General features: G+C 46.6%; 2 protein-coding genes across 2 annotated transcripts in view; one reads left to right on the forward strand and one right to left on the reverse strand.

The window, feature by feature from the left end:
* ALDH5A1 (aldehyde dehydrogenase 5 family member A1) overlaps positions 1-6,348 on the reverse strand; it is a 23,475-nt gene extending 17,127 nt beyond the window's left edge. The window contains exons 1-3 of the mRNA XM_042937772.1: positions 6,031-6,348; positions 2,625-2,708; positions 1,079-1,249 (exon numbers count right to left, since the gene is read on the reverse strand). Coding sequence (XP_042793706.1) covers positions 1,079-1,249; positions 2,625-2,708; positions 6,031-6,348 — 573 coding nt within the window. The remainder of the gene's footprint in view (positions 1-1,078; positions 1,250-2,624; positions 2,709-6,030) is intronic.
* A 2,959-nt stretch (positions 6,349-9,307) lies between these two features.
* The window catches only part of GPLD1 (glycosylphosphatidylinositol specific phospholipase D1), a 61,233-nt gene continuing 47,841 nt past the window's right edge, over positions 9,308-22,699 (forward strand). The window contains exons 1-3 of the mRNA XM_042937775.1: positions 9,308-9,519; positions 9,979-10,254; positions 12,804-12,859. Of these exons, the coding sequence (XP_042793709.1) occupies positions 10,158-10,254; positions 12,804-12,859 (153 nt within the window). The 5' untranslated portion in view covers positions 9,308-9,519; positions 9,979-10,157. The remainder of the gene's footprint in view (positions 9,520-9,978; positions 10,255-12,803; positions 12,860-22,699) is intronic.

A 22,699-nucleotide genomic window follows, 5' to 3' on the forward strand; every position in this document is an offset into this window, starting at 1 on the left:
CAGATCGTAAAAATTTAGGCTCTGGGGGATGTACAGTTTCTGTCTCAAGTACTCCGTGGTTCTAATGTGGAGGCAGCCACAGACGGTACGTGCAGGAATGGGTGTGGCTGTGTCCCAATAAAACTTTATTCACAAATACAGGCAGCAGGGCTGGGTTAGGCCTGAAAGCTGTAGTTGCCTGACCCTCTAGGAGAAAACATTAGCAAAGGTAATTTTCCAAATGGCAGGTGATTTATTACTTCCTTCTATTTATAGATCTATATTTGTAGACCTCTCCCTATTTTATTTTGACAAATACTTGCATAGTGCCGATTCTGTGCCAGGCACTCTTCTAAGCACTTTTAAATTATAATGAAATCCTCATCAACACCCACTGAGGTCAGTATTATTATCCTGGAGGACAATGAGGACATCCGTTGGGGAAAATTGAGACAGAGCAGTTAAGTAACTTGCCCAAGGTCGCACAGCTTGTGAACACCTAGTTCCGGGTCACACGGAACAGGGGGGCGTCAGCCTGTGACTCTGCTGAGCCAGGGAAGAAAGCGGTCTCGGGACCAGCGGGCACTCTAGGTGAACTGACACGAGAGGCCTGGCAGGCGGCAGGCCCTCTGGTGGCCCAGACAGGGCTGGGTGCCCTACCAGCGTATTGTGGCTCTGTCCAGGCAGACACAATGTTGTATTTCTTAGCCTTTTCACCTCCAGAACCTGGCCCACTGCACGCAAACACTTGGCTGTTGATGATAACCATAAACTCAGCACAAAAATGTCCCCAAACCACAGCACGTTCAATGTGTCACATCCTGTCTCTAGGAAAAAAGACCTTTGCAGATGTGCTAGAGCCCCTGCCATGAAGCAGCCTTTAAGCCACGTCAGAAAAGCCACTGGGTCCTGCCGTGGGTCCCCCCACCTCTGCAGGCATTAGAAACAGGCCTCCCCAGCCACCACCCCACACCGGGAATCAGGGAGCAAGGGCAGGTGACAGCCCCCGGCAGGAGCACACGTCTCCCCGAGGAAGAGCGAGCTGTCCCTCGCTGCGTCTCCTACCCCAGGCCCCTGCCCATCCCGTCGGTCCACCTACTGGCGTGATGACCGCGGCCACCCCGAGGGGCTGCTTCAGGACCAGCGCGCGCTTCTCCTTGGCGGGGGTGTAGATGACGTCTCCGTAGACGCGGCGGGCCTCCTCTGAAAACCACTCTAGGAAAAGGGCGGAATAGGCAACTTCCCCCTGCGCCTCCTTCAGCGGCTTCCCCTGGACCGGATCGGAAAAGGACACATTCAGGGGCGCCTGGGTGGCAAGGTCCGTTAAACGTCCAACTCCCGATCTCAGCTCAGGTCATGATCTCAGGGGATCGCGGGTTCGAGCCCCGCATTGGGCTTTGTGCTGTGTTGACAGCATGGAGCCTGCTTGGATTCGGTCTCTCCTCTCTGCCCCTCCCCTACTTGTGCTCTCTCTTTCGAAGTAAGTAAATAGACTTAAAAAAATTAAAAAAAGAAAAGGACACATTCACTGCCTTCTAACCACAAAAGCCTGACTCCGCGCCTGGAAATTCTTCCAGGCCGCATGCACGGCAGACGAGTCTCCTGCCCCTCACAAAACCCACGTGGTTGTTGAGAAATCCGGTGACCCCAGCAGAAGTCTTAGAAAGCAGAGTTACAAACGGTGACAGAAAGCAACGAGCCCCACCCAAACCACAATCCTGTTCGCATCCAAGATAGCGGCAAGTGCCTCTCCTCCTTTATTCTCCTCCTAACATCTTCCCGAGGGTGGGACCCTGGTGTCACATGACTGTTACAGCTACCAGAAGCTACAGGCTCGTTTTCAACGTACAAAAACAACATGAAAAAAAATCAACCGTACCCATCACATGGAAACAACTGGGAACGGTGAGAAAGCATTATTCACGTAGTTTCACTCAAAATCTCTTTCTCACGTGTTATGGTTATCTCTATAACCTCCCCTCCCACCTTCAGTACAGTTTGTTCTCTGTATTTAAGAACCTCTTTTTGTCCTTTTTACTTTTCCTTTGTTCCGTTTCTTAAATTCCACATAGAAGGAAATCATAAAATGTACCAGTCGTTCTTGGACTGATTTATCTCACTTAGCGTAATACTCCCTAGCTCCATGTTTCTCTATGTCACTCAAGCGTGCAACATACAAATAGTTCTAGCAGCGATGAGGGCCTGGCTTCATTAGCAACTGTTGGTGCTGGGCACAAGAATTAGTTGGTATCTATGGGGGTGCCTGGGTGGTTGGTTAGGCGTCTGACTTTGGCTCGTGATCTCACGGCTCGTGGGTTCGAGCCCCACATCGGGCTCTGTGCTGACGGCTCGGAGCCTGGAGCCTGCTTCGGATTCTGTGTCTCCCTCTCTGTCTGTACTCCCCACCTCCACCACAGCTCCCTTCACCCCCCCGCCATCTCAAAAATAAATAAACATCAAAAAAAATTTTTTTTAATAAATAAATAAACATTTAAAAAAAGGATTAGTTGGTATTTGACCATTAGGTGAAGAATTCCCATTTTCTTTAGCTGCAGAACAGCCCTGAAGTTAGAGGCTTTCCCAAGCTTTTTCCTGAGAATTCCAGGGCATTTTCTTAGGGTAACAAGTTAGGACCTTGAACTTACACTTTCAGCTGTAATGATCTTGGCAAGGTCATCCTTATTTTGCATCATTAAGTCGTACCATTTCCGAAGTAATGAACTCCTCTCCTGGCCGAGGAAATAAAAAGAGCAACAGTCATACGAAATAGCCTTCCGTGTCCCCTCACTCTCGGGGAGACACAACTTGACCTTTCTTTTTTAAGGCATAATCCACATGTAACGTTATGTTAGTCTCAGGTGTGCAGGCCCCTCTTTGATAAGTAATGAGATTCCATTTCAAGTTGCACATAAAGGCATATGCAGAGTCATAAATCGTGAAAGAGAAAAGCAGCTTCTGTGGAACAGTGCAAATATGAACACTTTCACCGCACACAGGTACAGTTTCCTGCTGGCCCTGTGCTCTGCCAGGTAGGAATCTGGTGACTACAGGCCAGCACTTCCTCTGGGTGAGAGAGGAAAGACTATGTTCTAGGGGGCCTAGCTCGGAGAAAGCAATCAAATATCCGAGTACATGGTCTGCTCGATGTAAAGCACACGCTCTGCCTGAGAGAGAACGAGAGCAGAACGGGAAACGGCAGAAGAACTGCAGGAATACAAAGTGGATTCCGCTGGTGGCAGAAAACACAATGTCCAGGCCGAACCCCAGGGACCAGGGGAGGCGACGAACCATCCTCAGTATGCACAGCCTGTGTTACGGGCTAATGGGCTCCGCCCAAAACACACATGTTGCAGGGGCACCCGGGCGACTCAGTCAGTTAAGCATCCAACTTCAGCTCAGGCCATGATTTCATGGTTCGTGAGTTCGAGCCCCGTGCCGGGCTCTGTGCTGACAGCTCAGGGCCTGGAGCCTGCTTCGGATTCTCGGTCTTCCTCTCCCTCTGTCCCTCCCCCACTCTCACTCCGTCTCTCAAAATAAACAAACATTAAAAAAAAAAGAAGGAAGCAGCCTTGACTTTGGATTTCTAGCCCAGAGAACTGAGCCAATCTGTTTCTGTTGTTTGAACCATCAGGCTTGTGGGGCAGCTCCCAGAAACTTCCACAGCCTTTGTGAGGAGCTGTGTGAGCATGCAGGGCTCCAGCAGGGAGGCTCACGATGCACGGAGTCACGTGAGGCTCAAGTCCCAGAACCCCCACCTGAGCAGGGGTGAGTGGTGGATGGTGAACTCTGAGCCTCTCGCAGCCAGGTTCCTCATCCAAAACAAGGGTTGAGTATCTACCTCATAGAGCCATCGAAAGGACTAGAGGAAGCACCTGTTAAGCACCAAGAACAGTACTCAGATGTGGCAGGCACCGTAAGGGCCCTCAGAGACGGCCTCACCCTAATCACTGCAACCTGTCAACCTGTTACCTTACGTGGCAAAAGAGATTTTGCAGGTGTGATTACGTTAAGGACCTCGAGGTGAGGAGGGTTGCCTGCATTTCCCAGGTGGGCCCAATGTAATCACAAGGTCGCTATAAGAGACAGGCAGGAAGGTCAAAGGCCAAGTAGTAGCAGAAAAAGAGGCTGGAGTGTGGGGCTGCCTCAAGAAGCTGGGAAAGGTGAGGAAACCCCTAGAGCTTCCAGAAGGAACACAGCCCTGTCCACACATTTTGGGCTTCTGACTTCCAGAATAGTAAGGGCATTTGTGTGAAGTCACGAAGTTTGTGGTAATTTGTTACAGCGGCCACAGGAAACCAACGCGCCGGCTTATGAGGCGCCTGTAAGTACCCAGCTCCCTTCTCCCCCAAGCTCCTCCAGGAGGTCCCAAGGTGGGAAACGGGAGGTCCTAAAACACGTGAAAAGAAAGCTGCGAGGCAAAAAAATGTCAACAGGAAATGCAAGACCTGTGCTATTGACAGAAGGGAGAACAGTGAGGCTGTGAGCTCGCTGGGATGGGCCCAACGGCAGAATCAACAGGTGAACTCGACCTCCGCAACGGGTGGGTGGGCGGGCGGGACGTGAAGGCCTAGGGAAGCGGGCAGAAAGCGGCTGAGGGCGGGGGTGGACGGCACAGGCCTGGGGACAAGAAGGGAGGGTCACGGTGGCCACACAAGCAGTATCGGAGCCCACGTCTCATAGCTGCAGAGGTGGGCCTGTCTTCCTAGGCAAGGCGGAGCCCCCTACTTTCTCAGGAAAATGCTCCGAGATCCTTCCAAGAAGGAAGGAGAGAAGGCCCGAGCTCCTGGAGGACAAGCTGATGCCACGCGTTCACGTTCAAGGGCACTGATGTCAGGTGGGTGACGTGAACACCCGGGGACTGTGTCAGTGAGCGGTCCCGGCACCAGCCCCGGGCTCAAACAACCACCGGAGCAGAGAGGGGGGCAGAAGAGCTGCGGACCCCTGTAACACCGCCAGCTCCTGCCCACCCCCTTCCCCGTCTCAGCTGGTGGTCACTCCTTCCTCCCCGCTACTCTGGCCAGAGACCCCGGGGTCCAGGCTGACCCCTCTTTCTCTCACACCCTGTCACCGCCAGGGACTCCAGTTACCTGCACGGTCACAACAGACCCTTCCGCGGACCGCCCTGCTTCAAGCCTCAGTCACTGCCACCAGCCCCCAAGGGGCCTCCACCGCCCCTCCCTCTCCGTGCTGTGCCTCCAGTACCCTTTCCAAATGCAAACCCGATCACCGCTCACCTTGAAACCCTGGGACGGTGCCCCACCTCCCTCAAGGTAAAACCTAGTCCACGCTCCCCTCTGGATCCAGCAGGCCATCCCCTGACTCTCCCGCCTCCAGAGCCTCCCCACCCCCTTGCTGCTCTACAAATGGGTCAGGCACGCTCCTGACTCGGGAATCTTGGTCCAGCTGAATTCCCTTCCCCTGCCTTTATCATTGCAGCTCGTGTCCTCTGGGAAGCTACCCTGATGCGCAGGCTGAATTGTGTCTCCCCCTGTTGTGCCCCCGGTATCTCAGAACAGGGTCTTGAAAGAGGTTATCAAGGTTCAACGAGGTCATACAGGTGGGTCTTCACCCAACACGACTAGCGTCTTTACAGGAAGAAGGTAAGGACACAGGTAGAGAGGGAAGGTCGTGTGAAGACGACCACCTGCAGGCCCAGGAGATGCCCGCTAGCGCAGCGCCCTTCCACGCAGGCCGAAACCTGGAGCACGGTCCTGCACCACGCCCGACGACCCAGGCTGAGCCACCTGAGCTCACCTCCCGGCCCCCGCCCACGGTCAGGCCCCTCGACCTGCTCACCCCACCCTCGGCTCGCCGCTCATTTCATGTTACTCCTCCGGCTTCTGCCTGCCCGGCTGGACGTTTCCAGAGGCTGGAGGGCGGCGCCTGGCCCCAGCCCCCCGCACCGCGGTCGGGACCACGCCGACGCTCCAAACTTCCCCGTGGCTCGCCTCTGCTCTCCTTTCTACGACTTCGTGCCCGGCGCATCGGGGAGGGGGGAGCGACGCGGCCGGTTTCCCTATGGGGCAAGCCCGGGCCCCCGAGCGCGCTCACCTTGGCCGAGACGCCCCTCCAGCTGCAGAAAGCCTCGTAGGCGGCGCGCACCGCGGCGCGGGTCTCGGGCACCCCGCAGTCGGCCACCAAGCCCAGCTGGGCGCCGCTGGCCGGGTCGTGCACGGGGAAGGCGGCGGCGGCCGGGAGCCAGCGGCCGCCCACGAAGCTCTCGGTGCGCAGCAGCGCCGCGGACAGGCCGGCCGGGCCCCCGGCAGAGCGGCGGGGCTGCGCGGGGCAGCCGGGGCGCAGGCCGCGGCCCGCGGGCGCGGGCGGGAGGCGCGGGGCCCGGCAGCTCCGCAGCCGCAGGCAGGTCGCCATGGCCCCGGAGGCGGCGGCGGCAGGAAGCAGGCAAGCGAGCGCGCGCCCCAGTGCAAGGGTCGGGGCGGCGGGAGGAGCGAGGCGGCGGCGGCGGCGGGGACGCGCCCGGTTCGCGGGGACGCGGGGACGCGGAGCAGCGCCCTCTCCTGCGCCCTCGGCGCTGCACCGGGTCCTCCGCGAAGAGCGGCTCCGCGCCCCGCCGGACCTGGGAGGCCTCCCCGGGGTACGCACCTGCCGGCCGCACCTTACCCGCCCCGAGTGCTCTTCTGTAATTATTCCTTAGGCCCCCAACTACTGCAGGGCACCTGCTCCCTCTTCCGCGAGCCACCCCCCCCCCCCCAACCTGCCTCCCCCGCCACCGGAATTTGTACGAGTCCGTGGATGCGCCGGCGGTGCTGCCCCAACCGCTGAAGGCGCGATCTCGGCTCTTCGTCGCCTCAGCCCAGCCCGCTCGGGCTCTGGGCCGAGGGTCCCGTGCGCGGGGAGAGTGTGGCTCCGTGTTGTGCCTGGACGTTTTTCTGGGTGTGTGTTTACATATTCTCTCCATTAATTGGGGTCACCGCCCCCCCCCCCCCGCCGTGATCTGTAGCCGTGCCTCTGAAGACCGTCTTGGCCCCAAGCCGAGTCTGTTGTCCACAGGCAGTATGACCTTAGACAAATTACTTAACCTCAGGTTTTTTTGGTTTTGTTTTTTTGGTAGAAAGTTCTTTCGTTGCGAGATAACGTAATTGCTTAGGAGAGTTACTGCAATAAATCGGGCACAACGTTCAAAGTCCTGCTAGCTGCCCTTGGACAAGCCACTGCTACCATTAAAGTTAGGCCTCCCGGACTCGTCAGTGGGACCATTTGTCAGAATCGAATCAACCGAGGTAGAGTCACAAGTAGACAAGAGCATACAACTCCAGAGGCAGCAAGGGAGCCTCCGCATTCATGAGGATGCAAATAGAAATAGGGCTATCTTCGGAATTTGTGGGTTCAAGGGAAGCCCCATTCTATGCATTGATCTAGGACCCCTAGTCTTGGCATCTCTCTGCTTCTCCCCACCTACCGAGTGGAGTCTCTTGGTGGCCTCTCCGGAGCCTGTGGGCCCTTCACCTTTCTCTAGGACGTTGGGTTCTTATTTGCAAAACGCCCAGGCATTTAGATTTTGACTTTGGTTTTTTCTGAGTCGGCGTCACTCAGTCTTGAGTCCGTCACATCTAGCAGAAGTGGGAACGGCGGAGTTTAATCTTTTGTGTGTGTGGGTTCGCTATTTCCTTCTGTATTCCGAAGGAACGGGAGAGAGGGGCCCTGGAAGGGAGTGCTGGCCGGTGGGGGTCATGGGGGACTGGGGACTTGGTGTATTTCCACCTGCCGCCTGCAGAGGGAGCCCTACTGACAGCTTGCTGTCTTGGGTTTGGGGCAACGCGTTTTGTTAGGGCAACCGTGACTGCCTCTCTCCACCCCAAGTCAGTCTGGTTATCTTTTTAAAAAATTCTTTTAATTTAAACTCAAGTTAACATACAGTATAGTCTTCAGGAGTAGAATCCAGTGTTTCATCTCTTACATATGACACCCAGTGCTCATCCCAAAAAGTGCCCTGCTTAGTGCCCATCACCCATTTAGCCCATCCCCACCCACCCAGCTCCCCTCCAACAACCCTCAGTTCTCTTACAGAGTCTCTTGCGGTTTGTCTTCTTATCTTTAAAAAAAAATTTTTTTTAACATTTATTTTTGAGAGACACAGCGTGAGCAGGGGAGGGGCAGAGAGAAGGAGACATAGAATCTGAAGCAGGCTCCAGGCTCCGAGCTGTCAGCACAGAGCCCAAGGTAGGGCCCAAACTCACCAACTGCGAGATCATGACCTGAGCCGAAGTCGGGCACTTAACCAACTGAGCCACCCAGGCACCCCTGTCTGCTTATCTTTGTAAGGTTCTGTTTTCAACAGTGTCCCCTCACTTCTCCTAAAGGCACACTGCCTAGAGCCCATGATACTTTTGGGGGCACACAAAACTGTTATTTCTTATAAAAATCAGGAAAAAAGTGAACTTTAATATTAATATTAACCATTAATAGCTAACTATTAATAAGTAATAAGTATTAATACTTAGGCCAATGCCAGTGTAAATCTAATTTTTCTATCTTTATGAAGGAAGGGGCCCATAAAGGCCTCAGGCCAAGGAAATTCCATGCTGTTGGCCTCCCCTTCTCTGACTGTCTAGTGCCCTGTGCAATCCCCCATTCAGAGTGGGAGCACATTCCCTCCTGGTTCCTGTCTTGCTCCTGGGCTGCCTGGGATGTCCCCCAGAGCCTGGATGGGTGTGATCGCTCACCAGGGCCCGCGAGGGCAAGACCATCAGTACCCAGGACCTTTCTTTGTCACATGACCTTGTCCCGGGCACCTCCACCTTCTACTTCTCCCCTTTGCCCATCTACTCCCCCACTTGGAGTAAGGAGGAGCCTAGACCTAGGTTTGTAAAGCACCCTGTTAGCCAGACAAACCATGTCAATTAAAGGTCTCTGGCGGAAAAGCAGTGAGAAGCAGCCCGGCCCAATGCCCTCATGGCTGAGCCCACAGCTGTGGGCTTCCTTTCTCTGGGGCTTGCCGGTGGCTGAGCTAAGTTTACAGAGGAAACTTGGCAGACATCTAAGGATCTCAGATCATCCCACATTCTACTCTATTTGCTCACCTGAGCATGAGCATGGTTTCTGCCCACCCTTTTAGGATCTCCTTCCTTGCTTTTCCCGTATCTTATGCACAATTAGAGCTTTGAGAGGGTCATGTAATTTTCCCCATGGATTAAGTGCTGTAGATTAGATCCTTCGTGACAGGTGGATTCTGAGCCTAGCATTTTCTGAATTCTTGTTTCCCAGTCTTAAATCGGTCCCACGTCTCCCGCCCCCGGTGGAATCGATATCTTTTCTTGGGGTGCAGGAATCTGACCGTGCAACAGGCTCGAGATAAGCCCCATAAGAGAGACCAGGAGTGGTTGCTGTTGTGTAATCCCCTTGCGGGTGTTGGTATCTGTTGCCAAATACTGAAAGAGAAGCTGGTGCCAGCTGTTTGTCATAAAAGCTTTCCCAGCACTTGTGGCTTGGGAGGCCAAGGACGCAGGGCACCTGATACGCATGTGGAAACGATGCCCGAGAGACCAGCCCTTGTGAGGGGATGTTGACTGTCCATATAGACAGGTGAGTCTCTCTCTCTCTCTCTCTCTCTCTCTCTCTCTCTCTCTCTCTCTCTCTTTCTTTCTCTCTCTAAGAAAGCAAAGAGGGGCGCCTGGGTGGCTTGGTCGGTTAAGCGTCCGACTTCGGCTCAGGTCACGATCTCGCGGTCGGTGGGTTCAAGCCCCACGTCGGGCTCTGTGCTGACAGCTCAGAGCCTGGAGCCTGTTTCAGATTCTGTGTCTCCCTCCCTCTCTCTGTGACCCTCCCCCGTTCATGCTCTGTCTCTCTCTGTCTCAAAAATAAATAAACGTTAAAAAAAAATTAAAAAAAAAAAAAGAATATTTGGAGAAAAACTTTGCTAGTGTCATCATACAAATTTCGTGTTAAAAAAATCCAGAGACCCCAGGTCAGAAAGTGGCAATGCTTCAACCCCAGGACATTCACATTTGGGTTGATGGCTTTTTTTTTTTCCCCCCCTCCCAGGTGGAGTTTGTTTGCTGTTCTGGTGAAGTTAAACAGTAGTTAAACAGTGTGCTGGGCAGTGTTATTATTTTGAAACGACGCCGGGCTTCCCGTGTCGGTGACCCGCTTAGAGGGAAAGCAGGGAGCCTGGGCCTGGATTTCAGACACATCGTGTCACCGGAGCGGTGAGGAACGAGGGCATGTCCGCGTGCAGGTTCTGGCCCGGGCTGCTGATCACACTGGGCTCCCTGTGTCCAAGAGGTTCACCATGTGGCATCTCCACGCACGTAGAAATAGGTAAGTGCCGGCACCTTGCTGTGCGATTAGGACTCTAAGTCCGTCTAAAGGCGTTGAGGAAGAGATGTACGGTTGGTCCTGTGTATTGATAACAAGTTCCCCCGGCTGCAGCCAGCAGCCAGGGGGTGGAGAGCGGTGGGCCGTGACCCGAGTCAGGGGCGGGCAGGAGGCCTGGCAACGATGCATCTTTGATGATACGGTCCCTGGCTGTTGCTCTGGGTGGGCAGACAAGCTGGATGAGCTGGGGGCTGCCCAGAAGCAGAACATCTGATCGAATGCAGAGAGGAGAAAGATGCATGGAATTCTGTAAGACTGAGGAAGATATTTTTGTTGTTTTGTATTTCCAAGTGTGCGGAAAGGCCACTTGTGGCCCCAAGAGTCTATCCCCCAAGTCAAGGGGTTGGCTTCAGGGAGGGAAAGGATGCGAGGGAGCTTGGCCACTGGCATTAGAGGTGCCCAGGATGAGGACAGCAGCCGGGAAGGACCGGCTACAGGTAGAGTATCGGATATTGGTGCACAGTACATTCAGTTCTCGTACGAAGGGCATTTGTACTATTTTTTAACTCCTGGAAAAAGTCAGCCAATTTATAATCTAAGCAGATGGGATTATATTCTGTAACAATTTTCGGATTAATGTCAGTTAATACCCGATGTCTGGGTTTACTTTTAGATAAAAACAATAATATTTTCTAGTTAGACCACTTCCAGAAGGTACAAAGCAGAACAACATTACAAATAAAGTGTGAAAACTTATCAGTGCAGGATAGACCTAGGTATTGAGTTCTAGCGCCCAAGAACCTATGATCACAGAATTTTGCTGTCTGGAAGGGCAGTAGAGGTCACGGAGACTAGTCCCTGCAGTTCACGTACAAGGACATGGATGTAGAAGAATCTCCCAGCTAGCTCGTTAGTGGGGCGGCCTAGGACCGGCTGTCCTGACAGCCAGTCCAGCATTCTTTCCAAAAACATTTATTGCTAGCGAGATTCAGGAAACAACAGAAAAGAGAATTAGACCGAGGTTCTAATACCAGCTCTGTAAACTAAGTACGTGCCACAAGAACAGTTCATTTCCTCTCTGTTCCTCTCCTGTAGAATAAGGAAGCCAAACTTGCCAATGAATTTGAAAAGTATTTTCCAAGTGTAAGTTCTGTGAAACTGAAATTGGCTAAAACCATAAATAGGCTGAAATAGAACAAGTATAAGTAGAAATACTGAAGAATTCAATCCTTAGAATTTAAACACAGATGAAATATAAAATTAAAAAAAATCAGATAATTGCTTGCTATTTTTTAGTCTGTGACAAAGATCCTAATAGATTAATATATACAAAATATATATTAAATGTATATTAATGTAAAACTTTGAGCATAATTGAAGACCACTCCTAACCTGTACAGATTTTGAGGATTAAAAATTTTTAATGTTTATTTTTGAGAGAGAGAGAGAGAGAGAAAGACAGCAAGCAGAGGAGGGACAAAGAGAGGGAGACACAGAATCCAAAGCAGGCTCCAGGCTCTGAGCTGTCAGCACAAACCACAAACCCACGAACCAGGAGATCATGACCTGAGCCGAAGTTGGACGCTCAACAGACTGAGCCACGCAGGCGCCCAGATTTTGAAGATTTTTATGTAAAAGACAAAACTCCGACATTTACTAATTAGAGGGTTTTATAAATGTCTTGGTTCCTATTTTCACTTCTTCTATAAAGCCTGTGTGGAAGGTTGACATTCAGATGAGTTAATTAGATTTGGCCTCATTCAGTGGTTTGGATTTGTAAATCACTGGAATCTTCTACACAGGTCGTTTGTGTGGGCTGTGAGTTTGTATCATGTAGTATTAATGCTTCTAGTAGTGGCTGTGTTTTTGTATGGATTATAAAACTGGATGTGATGCACAATAAAAAATAAAGGTATCACCCTTGGAAGTGACTTTGCAAGACATGTTCATCTTCTAGATTCTAAGAAGATTCAGGGTGTGGGTGTGTGGGCATGTGGGTGGAGCAGGTGACCTGAGATGATTTTTTTTTTTTTTTTTTTGGTCCATCTAATTGATGGAAAAAAAAAATTGTGAGTCATTGATTCATTCCATGCTTTTGGCCATGTATCATATTTCCTGCTTAGGCTTATTTATCTCAGTGGGTTGTTGAGGCAAAATACAATGATGACACCTTCTGTTTACTGAGCTCCTAGTGTGTATCAGCCATTGTGCTCATCACACAGCATTTATTTTGCGTGACTCTCTCAACGAACCTGTAAGGTGGGTATTATTTACTTAATTTTACTTAGGAGGGAACTGCTACCTAGCCTAGCCAGGTCTATAGTGCTACCTAAGTAGAAAGTTCAAATCCCCGTGCGGATTTGATCTGTAGTTTAACAAAATAAACATCATAAGAATCTTATGCCTGATGAAAATTACTAGTGCGTACACACTTAATTTCCATTTCCCACTTCCTTGACAGCTACAATGACAAAATTACATCTTCCTTTTAAAATATCTCGAGTAAGTTCTGTTTTCAGTTACAGTTGAATTTCATTGATTTAATATTTCAGGACACAGAGCTCTGGAGTTTCTCCACCTTCAAGATGGGAGAATTAACTACAAAGAGGTATAACGTTTACTTTTTCTCTCGTTCATTAACTTTTTTCCATCGGTGCCAAAAAACCTTAATGACAAATCATAATATGAGAAACTGAGAAAGAATTGTCTAAAAATGGTGCGTCTTCCTGTTTTTACAAAGAGAAGCCACACCTGAGATAAAATATTTTTCACCTCCTGACTGTCTGTTGTATAAAAATTGCATCCGTACAAGGAGCAGGAAGGATTTCTTCAGAAGTCCATGTTGAGAGGCTCTTCTGACGTCTCCTCCTACTGTATTCTTCATAGGACCATCTGGTGGCTTCTCTGGACCTGTCCTCAAATCGACTGCGCCCGTTCTGACCCTATACACTATTGCTAGTTCTATAGCTAAACAGTGTGCTGTGACAGAGGATTAAGTACTTCCATTTGATAAGAGTGGTTAACATTTGCTCCTGATGTCAGGATTGGATCCAATTATTGCCAGTAAGTCCCGATAATTCAGTATGGAAAGCAGGATGGTAACATAACTGAAATCTGTCATATCTTCATACCTTGTTTAGACGTTAGTTTCGACTTTCTTGACACTTCAACAGCAGTTGGTTATCCTCATTGACCCTGCAGGAAAGCAGCCAGGCAAGAGGGGAAGGAGGAAGACTGCCTAATTGATCATGCAAACGATCAATCCTGAGTGTGTACAGAGCGATTTCTCTAGTAGAAATATTCGTGCTTGCGTCACTAACTTAATTTGAAACGTGAACTGGACACCGATCCTTCCCCTCCGCATCCGCCCTGATGCAAAGAGTGATGTCGTCATCAGAAATGACTAAGTGCCCTGAGTGCTTACCCTTCAGCTTTCAATTTATGAAGATCAGGATTACTTCACCTTTTCTGATACTATCCAATCCCTTTTCTTGATCTATTTTATATCTCTCTGTATGTGGGAATTGTTGTACTATCATTTTCTCCCTATTCAAAACCTGCTCTTCGGTAACTTCTGGACTCAATGGTACAGTTTGGTGAAATGATTCAGAAGGAAGTGGCCTGAAGGATGCCAGCTGTGTGCCTAGACCGTCCCCCACAGGCTGGAGATCTAGGGGCAGGCTCTGTGGAGTTTTGTTGGTTCTGGGGTTATCTTTTGTTAATATATTTTCTCTTTAAAGACTTGACTTACACAAAAAGAATAATGCATCAAGTGGAGAAAATCAGTTCATTAATTTATAAGAACTGTAAAAACAGCAAACCGACCTCACGCTGGGTGTCATTAATGCCCTGATACTTTTTTCCCATTGTTTTCTTATTACTAAAATGTGGCTGATCTATAATGCTACATTACATATGTACAGCATCGCGATTCGACAATTCTATACCTTACTCAATGCTCACCGCGCTAAGGGTGGTCACCACCCGTCCCCATGCATTACTACAATATGGTTGACTGTATCTCCTGTGCTGTACTTTTCATTTCCATGTCTTATAACTGGAAGTTTGTACCTCTTAATCACCTTCACCTATTTTGCTGATCCCCTCCCATCCATGACCTTCTCCCTGGCAGCCACCAGTTTCTTTGTATTTAAGAGTCTGTTTGTTCATGTGTTTCTTACATTTCCATCTAAGTGGAATCGTGCTATTTGTCTTTCTCTGACTTATTTCATTTAGCACAATACCGTGGAGTCTACCCATGTTATCCCAGATTTCAAGATTTTATTCTTTCTTTTTGGCTGAGTAATGTTCGTGTGTGTGTGTGTGTGTGTGTGTGTGTGTGTGTGTGTGTAATCACCTCTCCTTTATCCATTCACATATCTATAGACACTTGGGTTGCTTTTATAGTTTGGCTTTTGTAAATAATGCTGCAGTAAACATAGGGCTGCATACATAGTTTTGAATCATTGTTTTCATTTGCGGAGGGGGCGGGTGGTAAATACCCAGTAGCAGAATTACTGGGTCATATAGTAATACTATTTTTAATTTTTTGAGGAAACCCCATACTGTTCTCCACAGTGGCCGCACCAATGTACGTTCCCACCAACAGTGCACAAGGGTTCCTTTTTCTCCACATCCTCGCCAACACTTGCTGTTTTCTTGCCTTTTTGACTAGCTGTTCTGACAGGTGGGAGGTGATATCATTGTGGCTTTGATTTGCATTTCCCTGTGACTAGTAACATTGAACATTTTTTCATCTGTGTATTGGTTATCTGTAGGTCCTCTTTTGAAAAATGTCTTTTCAAGTCCTCTGCCTATTTTTTAATGGGATTGTTTGGTGTTTTGTTTTGTTTTGGTGTTGAGTTGTGTCAGTTCTTTATGTTGTTTAGATATTAACCTTTAATGGGATGCATCATTTGAAAATATCTTCTTCCATTCAGTAAGTTACTTTGTTGTTTTATTGAGTTCTTTTGTGTGTTTCTTGTCTGTGTGTGTGTGTGTGTGTGTGTGTGTGTGCGCGCGCGCGCGCGCGCAAAATCTTTTTTTGTTTTGGTGTAGTTTCAATGGTTTCTGTTTGCTTTTGCTTCCTTTGCCCAAGGAGAATTATCCATGATTATGTTGCTAAGGCCAATGCCCAAGAGATTACTACCTATGTTTTCTTCTAGGATTTTTATGGTTTCAGCTCTCCTACTTAGGTCTTTAATCTTTTTGGAGTTTATTTTTGTGTATGGTGTAAGAAAGTGGCCCGGTTTCATTCTTTGGCACATAGCTGTCCAGTTTTCCCAGTACCATTTGTTGAAGAGACCGTCTTTTTCTCATTGTATATTTTGACTCTTTTGTCATAGAGAAATGGACCATATATGTGTGGGTTTGTTTCTGGGCTCTCTATTCTGATCCGTTGCCCTATGTGTCCGTTTCTGTGCAAGTACCATTCTGTGCTGATTACTACAGCTTTGTAGTGTAACTTGAAATCTGGATACACTCCAAGATTCCTCCAGCTTTGTTCTCCTTCCTCAAGATTGCGTTGGCTGTTTGAGGCCTTTTGTGGTTTCACACAAATTTTAGGATTGTTTGCTTTAGTTCTGTGAAAAATGCCATAGGTATTTTGATAGTGATTGCATTAAATCTGAAGATTGCTTTGGGTAATATGGACATTTTAACATTATTAATCCTTCCAATCCATGAGCACGGAATATCTTTCCATTTCTGTCCTATTTAATCTCTTTCATCAATGTCTTATAGTTTTCAGAGTATAGGCCTTTCACTTCCTTGGTTAAGTTTATTCCTAGATATTTTGTTCCTTGTGGTGCAATCATAAATTAGATTGTTTTCTCAGTTTTTCTTTTTGCTGCTTCATGATTCACATGTAGAAATGCTACAGATTTCTGCATATTAATTTTGTATCCTATAACATTACTGAATTCCTTTACTCTAATAGTTTTTCTTTTTTTTTTTTTTTTTTTTTGTAGTCCTCAGGGTTTTCTATATACAATATCCTATCATCTGCAAATGGTGACAGTTTTACTTCTTTCTTACCAGTTTGGATACTTTTATTTCTTGTCTCATAGCTGCATCTAGAACTTTCAGTACTATGGTGAATAAATGTGGTAAGAGAGGACATCCTCGTCTTGTTCCTGAGTATGATGTTGGCTGTGGGTTTGTTGTACAAGGTCTTTATTATGTTCCCTCTACGTCCACTGTGCTGAGAGTTTTTATCATAAACAAATGTTGTATTTTGTCAAATGCTTTTTCTGGATCTCTTGAGATGATCATATGGTTTCAATCCTTTTGGTTAATGTGACCTATTACATTGGTTTGAGAATATTGAACCACTTTTGAATCCTAGGAATAAATCCCATTTGATCATGATGAATGATCCTTTTAACATGTTATTGAATTTGGTTTGTTAATATGGGTTGAGGACTTTTGTGTCTGGGTTCATCAGAGATGCTGGCCTGTAGTTCTCTTAGTAGTGTCTTTGCTTTTGGTATCAGGGTAAAGTTGGCCTCATAGAATGAATTTAGAGATTTACCTTCCTCTTCTACTTTTTGGAATAGTTTGAGAAGAATAAGTATTAACTCTTCTTTAAATGTTTGGTAGAGTACACTTGTGAAGCCATCCAGTCCTGGAATTTTGTTTGGGAGTTTTTTGATTACAGATTTAGTTTTGTTACTAATAATTGGTCTGTTCAAAATTTCTATTTCTTCTTGACTCAATTTTGGAAGACTATGTTTCTATGAATTTTTCTATTCTAGTTTCTCCAATTTGTTATATAATTTTCATAGTATTTTATAATTCTTTGTATTTCTATGGTGTTGGCTATTTCTCCTTCATTTCTTATTTTACTCATTGAGTACTTGTCTTTGTTGATGAGTCTGGTTAAAGGTTTATTAATTCTGTTTTATCTTTTCTAAGAACTAGCTCTTGGTTTCATTGATTTATTTTTTCAGTTATTTTGGTTCTAATCTTTACTATCTCCTTCTACTAACTTTGGTCTCTATCTGTCCTTTTTCTAGTTCGTTTAGGGGTATGGTTTGATGCTTCATTTGAGATTTTTCTTGTTTCTTATAGTAGGCCTATACTGCTATAAACTTCCCACTTAGAACTGCTATAAACTTTGCACCCCAAAGATTTCTTCCTTTTTAACAATTTTTTTTTTAATATTCATTCATTTTTGGGAGTGAGCGAGACCAAGCATGAGCAGGGGAGGGGCAGAGAGAGAGGGAGACACAGAATCGGAAGCAGGCTCCAGGCTCCGAGCTGTCTGCAGAGCCTGACGTGGGGCTGGAACTTATAGAGTGCGAGATCATGACCTGAGCCGAAGTCAGACCCTCAACCAACTGAGCTACCCAGGTGCCCCAGATTTCTTCAAGTAGGCTCCATACCCAATGTGGGGCTTGAACTCATTGACCCTGAGATCAAGAGTGGCACTCTCCACTGACTGAGCCAGCTAGGGACTCCCCACAAAGATTTTCAGTCATTATGTTTCCATTATGTATATTTCCGTATGTATTTTTTAATTTCTTCTTTGATTTTGTCATTGACCCATTGGTTGTTCACTAGCATGTTGTGGGGTCTCCATGTGTTTTTTCCCCCCTAGTTTTTCTTATAATCTCTAATTTCACACTGTTACAGTTGGACTTATTATATGTATTTATGTTCTATAAGAATACAGAATGTGGTGTTTTAACCATGAAATCATAGCAACGGTAGTTATTTGCTTGGTTGCTGTCCTTTCTGTCCTGCTTCCTTCTACCTGCCCATAGAAGAGGTTTTTTCTTTTCCAATGAGAGAACTGATAGATGCTCACCATAGAGAAAAATTTCGAGACGACCTGCATTAACACTTGGCTTTATATCATTCTAGGTGTCATCTCTTTCATTTATTAGCACAACCCCCACCCCACCCCACCCCACCAAATTACGCTCTGCACACTGCACCTTGTTATTTTTCATTTAATATATTGGTGATGTCTTTCCGTGTCAGTAGAGAACTTCAGAATCACTGAGAACAAATACATATTTTTCTGTTATCCATAATGCACCATCATTCAATCAACCAGTTCTATATTTTAACTTTTCATTTGGAAGTAAAGACCAATAGAAAAGCTGGAAAATTAGGCAATTCATTTATGCCCTTTACCCAGTTTCCCTAATTGTTGACAACTTATCATATTTCCTTTTTTTATCCTTTGTGTTGTCAACCAAGGAAAGGAGGTGGAACTGAAAAGGAACAAAGGTCTTTATTTGGGTCTCAGAATTGCAATTGGGAGGGTACAGATTCTAGAATAACCAGAAAAGTGTGCTGCTCGTTCAGGGAAACCAAGGAGTGTTTGAGGAAAAAAGGAAGGGGTGATTCCATGATTTAGATAAAGGAGAGAAGGAAAAACCCTGCTAATTTGGTGCTGACCAGTTGAACAATTTCTGATGACTATCTTCTTGATTATTGGTGTTATCAATTAAAACTGTCCTCCTAGGGGTGCCTGGATGGCTCAGTCAGTTGAGTGGCCGACTTCGGCTCAGGTCATGATCTCACAGTCCGTGAGTTCAAGCCCCGCGTTGGGCTCTGTGCTGACAGCTCAGAGCCTGGAGCCTGTTTCAGATTCTGTGTCTCCCTCTCTCTCTGCCTCAAGAATAAATAAACGTTAAAAAAAAAAATTAAAAAAAAAAAAACTGTCCTCCTACGTATTAATTAACTTTGCTGTCCTGTTGAAATTTTATGAGCAACTGCTTGTCAAATAGTTGCTGCTTCTGGCCCAGTTCAAGAGTTCATTCATTGGACAGGAAAATGGAATCTTTCATGTCCAGAGACTTCATCCAATTCCACATTATTTATACATATTGATTTCTTCCCCCCTGAACCATTGGAGAGTAAGTTGTTGATGGGATACCCATTATCCTTTAACACATCATTGTGTATTTCCTGAAAACAAGGATGCTCCTATGTAACCACAGCATAATAATCACAGTCAGGAAATCAACACTGAACAACACTTTGACCCAATCCTCAGGTTTCATTCAAATCTCACCAGTTGTGTCTCAATAATCTTTATGGTTCCAGAACCAATCCAGCACCACGTGACCTACAACAGTTCCTCAGGCCCACCTTGTTTTTAATGACCTTGATATTCTGGAAAGGGCAAAGTCCAATAACTCTTTAGAATGCAACTTAATAAGGTTTTGTCTGATGGTTCTCCATGATAGACCCATGGCAGGTTATTTTTTGACAGAAATATCATAGAACATGGAGATGATGCTGTATTCTCATTGGATTGTATCAGAAGGCTCATGATGTCGGGGCACCTAGGTGCCCAGTTCGTTAAGCATGGAACTCTTAACTTCCACTCAGGTCATGATTTCACAGTTTGTGAGATTGAGCCCTGTATCACGCTCTGTGCTGACAGCATGGAGCCTGCTTAGGATTCTGTCTCCCTCTCTCTTTCTGCCCCCGCACCGCTGCTCATGCGTGCTCAATCTCTCCAAAAAATAAATAAAAATAAACTTAAAAAAATAACTAGAAAAAAGAAGGCTCACAATGTCAAGTGTACAGTTTCTGGTGATATTAACTTTTGTTTCAGCTATTGTATTTTTCGTTTCTAGGATTTCCATTTGGCTGTTCTTCATCTATTTCTCTCCTGAGACTGCTTTGGTGGTGGTTGGGGGGGGGGGGTTGTTTCAAGTGTGTTTGTGATTGAAGTAGTTTTATGATGGCTGCTTTAAAATATTTGTCAGATAATTATAACATTTCTGCCATCTCAGTGTTGGCCTCCATTGGTTGTCTCTTTTCATGCCTTTTGAGATTCTTGGTTCCTGGTTTGATGAGTGATCTTTGATTGAAACCTGGACATTTGGGTATCAGGTTATGAGACTCTGGATCTTACTTGAAACCTATTTTTAAAATTTTTCTTTAAATGTCTATTTATTTTGAGAGAGAGAGCACGAGTGCAGGGTGGGGGCAGAGAGAGAGAGGGAGACACACAATCTGAAACAGGCTCCAGGCTCCAAGCTGTCAGCACAGAGCCCAGTGTGCGGCTTGAACTCATAAATCATGAGATCATGACCTGAGCCCAAGTCAGACACTTAACCGGCTGAGCCCCCAGGTTTTAGCCCCCCTGAAACCTTCTATTTTAGCTGGCTTCTTCCAGCACCGCTTTGGGAGGGGTCTGCAGTGAGCGGATACCCACCTCCTAACTCTCCTAACTGCCAACTGGGGGTAGAGGTCAAGGTTCCCCCTGGGGTCTCCACTGATGCCTCCCTGGCTGGGAGGGGTAGAAGTACCTAATACTGCTCCTCACTGCGGCCTCTACAGATGCTGGGGTGTGTGTCATTTGGTGGTGAACGTCCTGCTCTCCCCTGGGCCTTTTCTGGTCCCACCCAGTGGGGATGGGGTGAGGTGCCATGTCACTGCCAGTTGGGATTGTATGTCTAGGATCTCCCCATGGTTTCCACTCACCCTGAGGGGTAGGGATGGGAGACGGGACAGCACAGATGAAAGTCCTGGTAAAGGTGGGGCCACAGTCTTTTCTGTGTTGTTTGGCTGCAGTAGAGAGGCTGTTGTCTAAAAGTTTTCTGTCTTGCTAGTCTGCCTCTTTGCTGGTCGCATGGTTACAACAGGCTTTTGTTGTGGCTTTCGTTTGTGTGTTTAGTCTATGCTCATAGGAGTTTCTAGTTTTTCTGGTATCCAGTTGGGGACATAAGAGGCCAAAAGAAAATCAAGAGAACTCTCCACAGTGTCGTCTTCAGGTCCTGCGTTTCCCCAGCCATCTGCATACTTCCCTCCACCTTCCAGAGGCTTCTAAGTCTCACTTTGTGCACAACATCCCGGGTTCTTAGTTATGTTTAGCAAGAGGGAACAAGAAAAGTGCATCTCTTCGATCTTCCCAGAAGCAGAAGTCTTAGTGATGTTAATTTTTTGGTAAGATGGGGTCTTTCCATTTTTACACTGGAAACTTAATACATATTTTCTACTTTTTCAAAAGGTTTATTTATTTTGAGGGGGGGGGAGAGGATGTGGCAGAGAGAGAGAGAAAGAAAGAAAGAATGAGAATATCCCAGGTAGATTCCACGCCATCAGTGCCGAGCCTGATGTGGGGCTCAATCCCATGAACCATGAGATCATGACCTGAGCCAACACCAATTGGATGCTCAACCGACTGAGCCATCCAGGCGCCCCAGTATTTTCTAACTAGCAAGTAAATATTTTATGGGGAGAGATATTAAGGTAATGTAAATACCCTGTTTTTCCCATCAGTTTTAGCATCCATTGATAATTCTTGCCTGAAATAATTATTATGATGGTGGCCAAATTGTTTATCTGATTCCATTATTCTTTCTACGTTTATCGACATTCTACTGTAAAGTAGAGCCTTTCCTTCTTCCGCATTCGTATATTTACTTATATCCATATACGTTCATGGATTTCTTTTTAATGGTTTATATTACATTACTATTGTTTATGTTGAGGCTTCCATTGTCCCAGATTCTGCCTCTAGTTGGCTTTGTTGTCTATTTATCTGCCTATTTATTTAAAACCATGAGTTCACCCAAAAATATCTCCAGTTATGATCCATCATCACAGGATTCGTTCTAGCCTTCTTATGTCTGTATCTGTGACTCCTTTCTCCAACAGTGAGAAGCCTGGCCTTTGTCATTCTTGATACGTGTTCTTACGTGCTCAGGCCCCTTGTTTGTGGCCAGTTTCCTAACCATGTCTGGCAAACCCCTTCAGCCGTGGCACTGCTAGTGGAGTCCGTTTGGCCCAGAAACAAGACAAAACTAAACAGGAAAGACCTATAGGAAGGATTAATATCCTTAATTGCTCATGTATTTCATTGAAATTTCTTGATAGGTATCTTCAGGTTTGGAAACATTCACTTTTGGAGCCTGTTTTTTTTTTGTTTTTTGTTTTTTTTTTCATTTTTGCTAATTTGGTAGGTGGAAATGGTATTTTGTTAGAGATTTAATTGGCATTTTAGTGAATTAAGAATGAGGTTAAATATACTTTCAAGTGCTCATCAACTATTTCTAGTACTTATGTGAATTATTTATATCTTCTTTTTCAATTAGGATATTTATCTTGATGTGGAAAAATGACTTATTAAATATATGAGCCCCCATCATGTATCAAATGATTCTCATGGTTTTTCTCTTAAATTTGCTTCTGGTGCTTTTTACCATGCAAAATGCTTACATTTTGGGGTACTTAAGTGCCCGTTCTGTTCTTTTATGGATTTTGCCTGTATGCTTTGCTTAGAAAAATCATTCCCTCTCTGAGGTTGTGCAATTATTTCCTTAAGTTTGGTCCTAATTTTGTGGCCTCTTGTTTTGCCTTTAACTCTTTAAGTCACCTCGTATTTGTCTGTTGTTATGCCACGCTGGAACCCTCACGGCCACAGGGTTGCGACGACACCATTTGTTGGTTACTCCTCCCCTTTCCTCTTCACTGTATG

The sequence above is a fragment of the Panthera leo genome, chromosome B2 (genome assembly GCF_018350215.1).
Source record: "Panthera leo isolate Ple1 chromosome B2, P.leo_Ple1_pat1.1, whole genome shotgun sequence".
Taxonomy (NCBI): Eukaryota; Metazoa; Chordata; class Mammalia; order Carnivora; family Felidae; genus Panthera; species Panthera leo.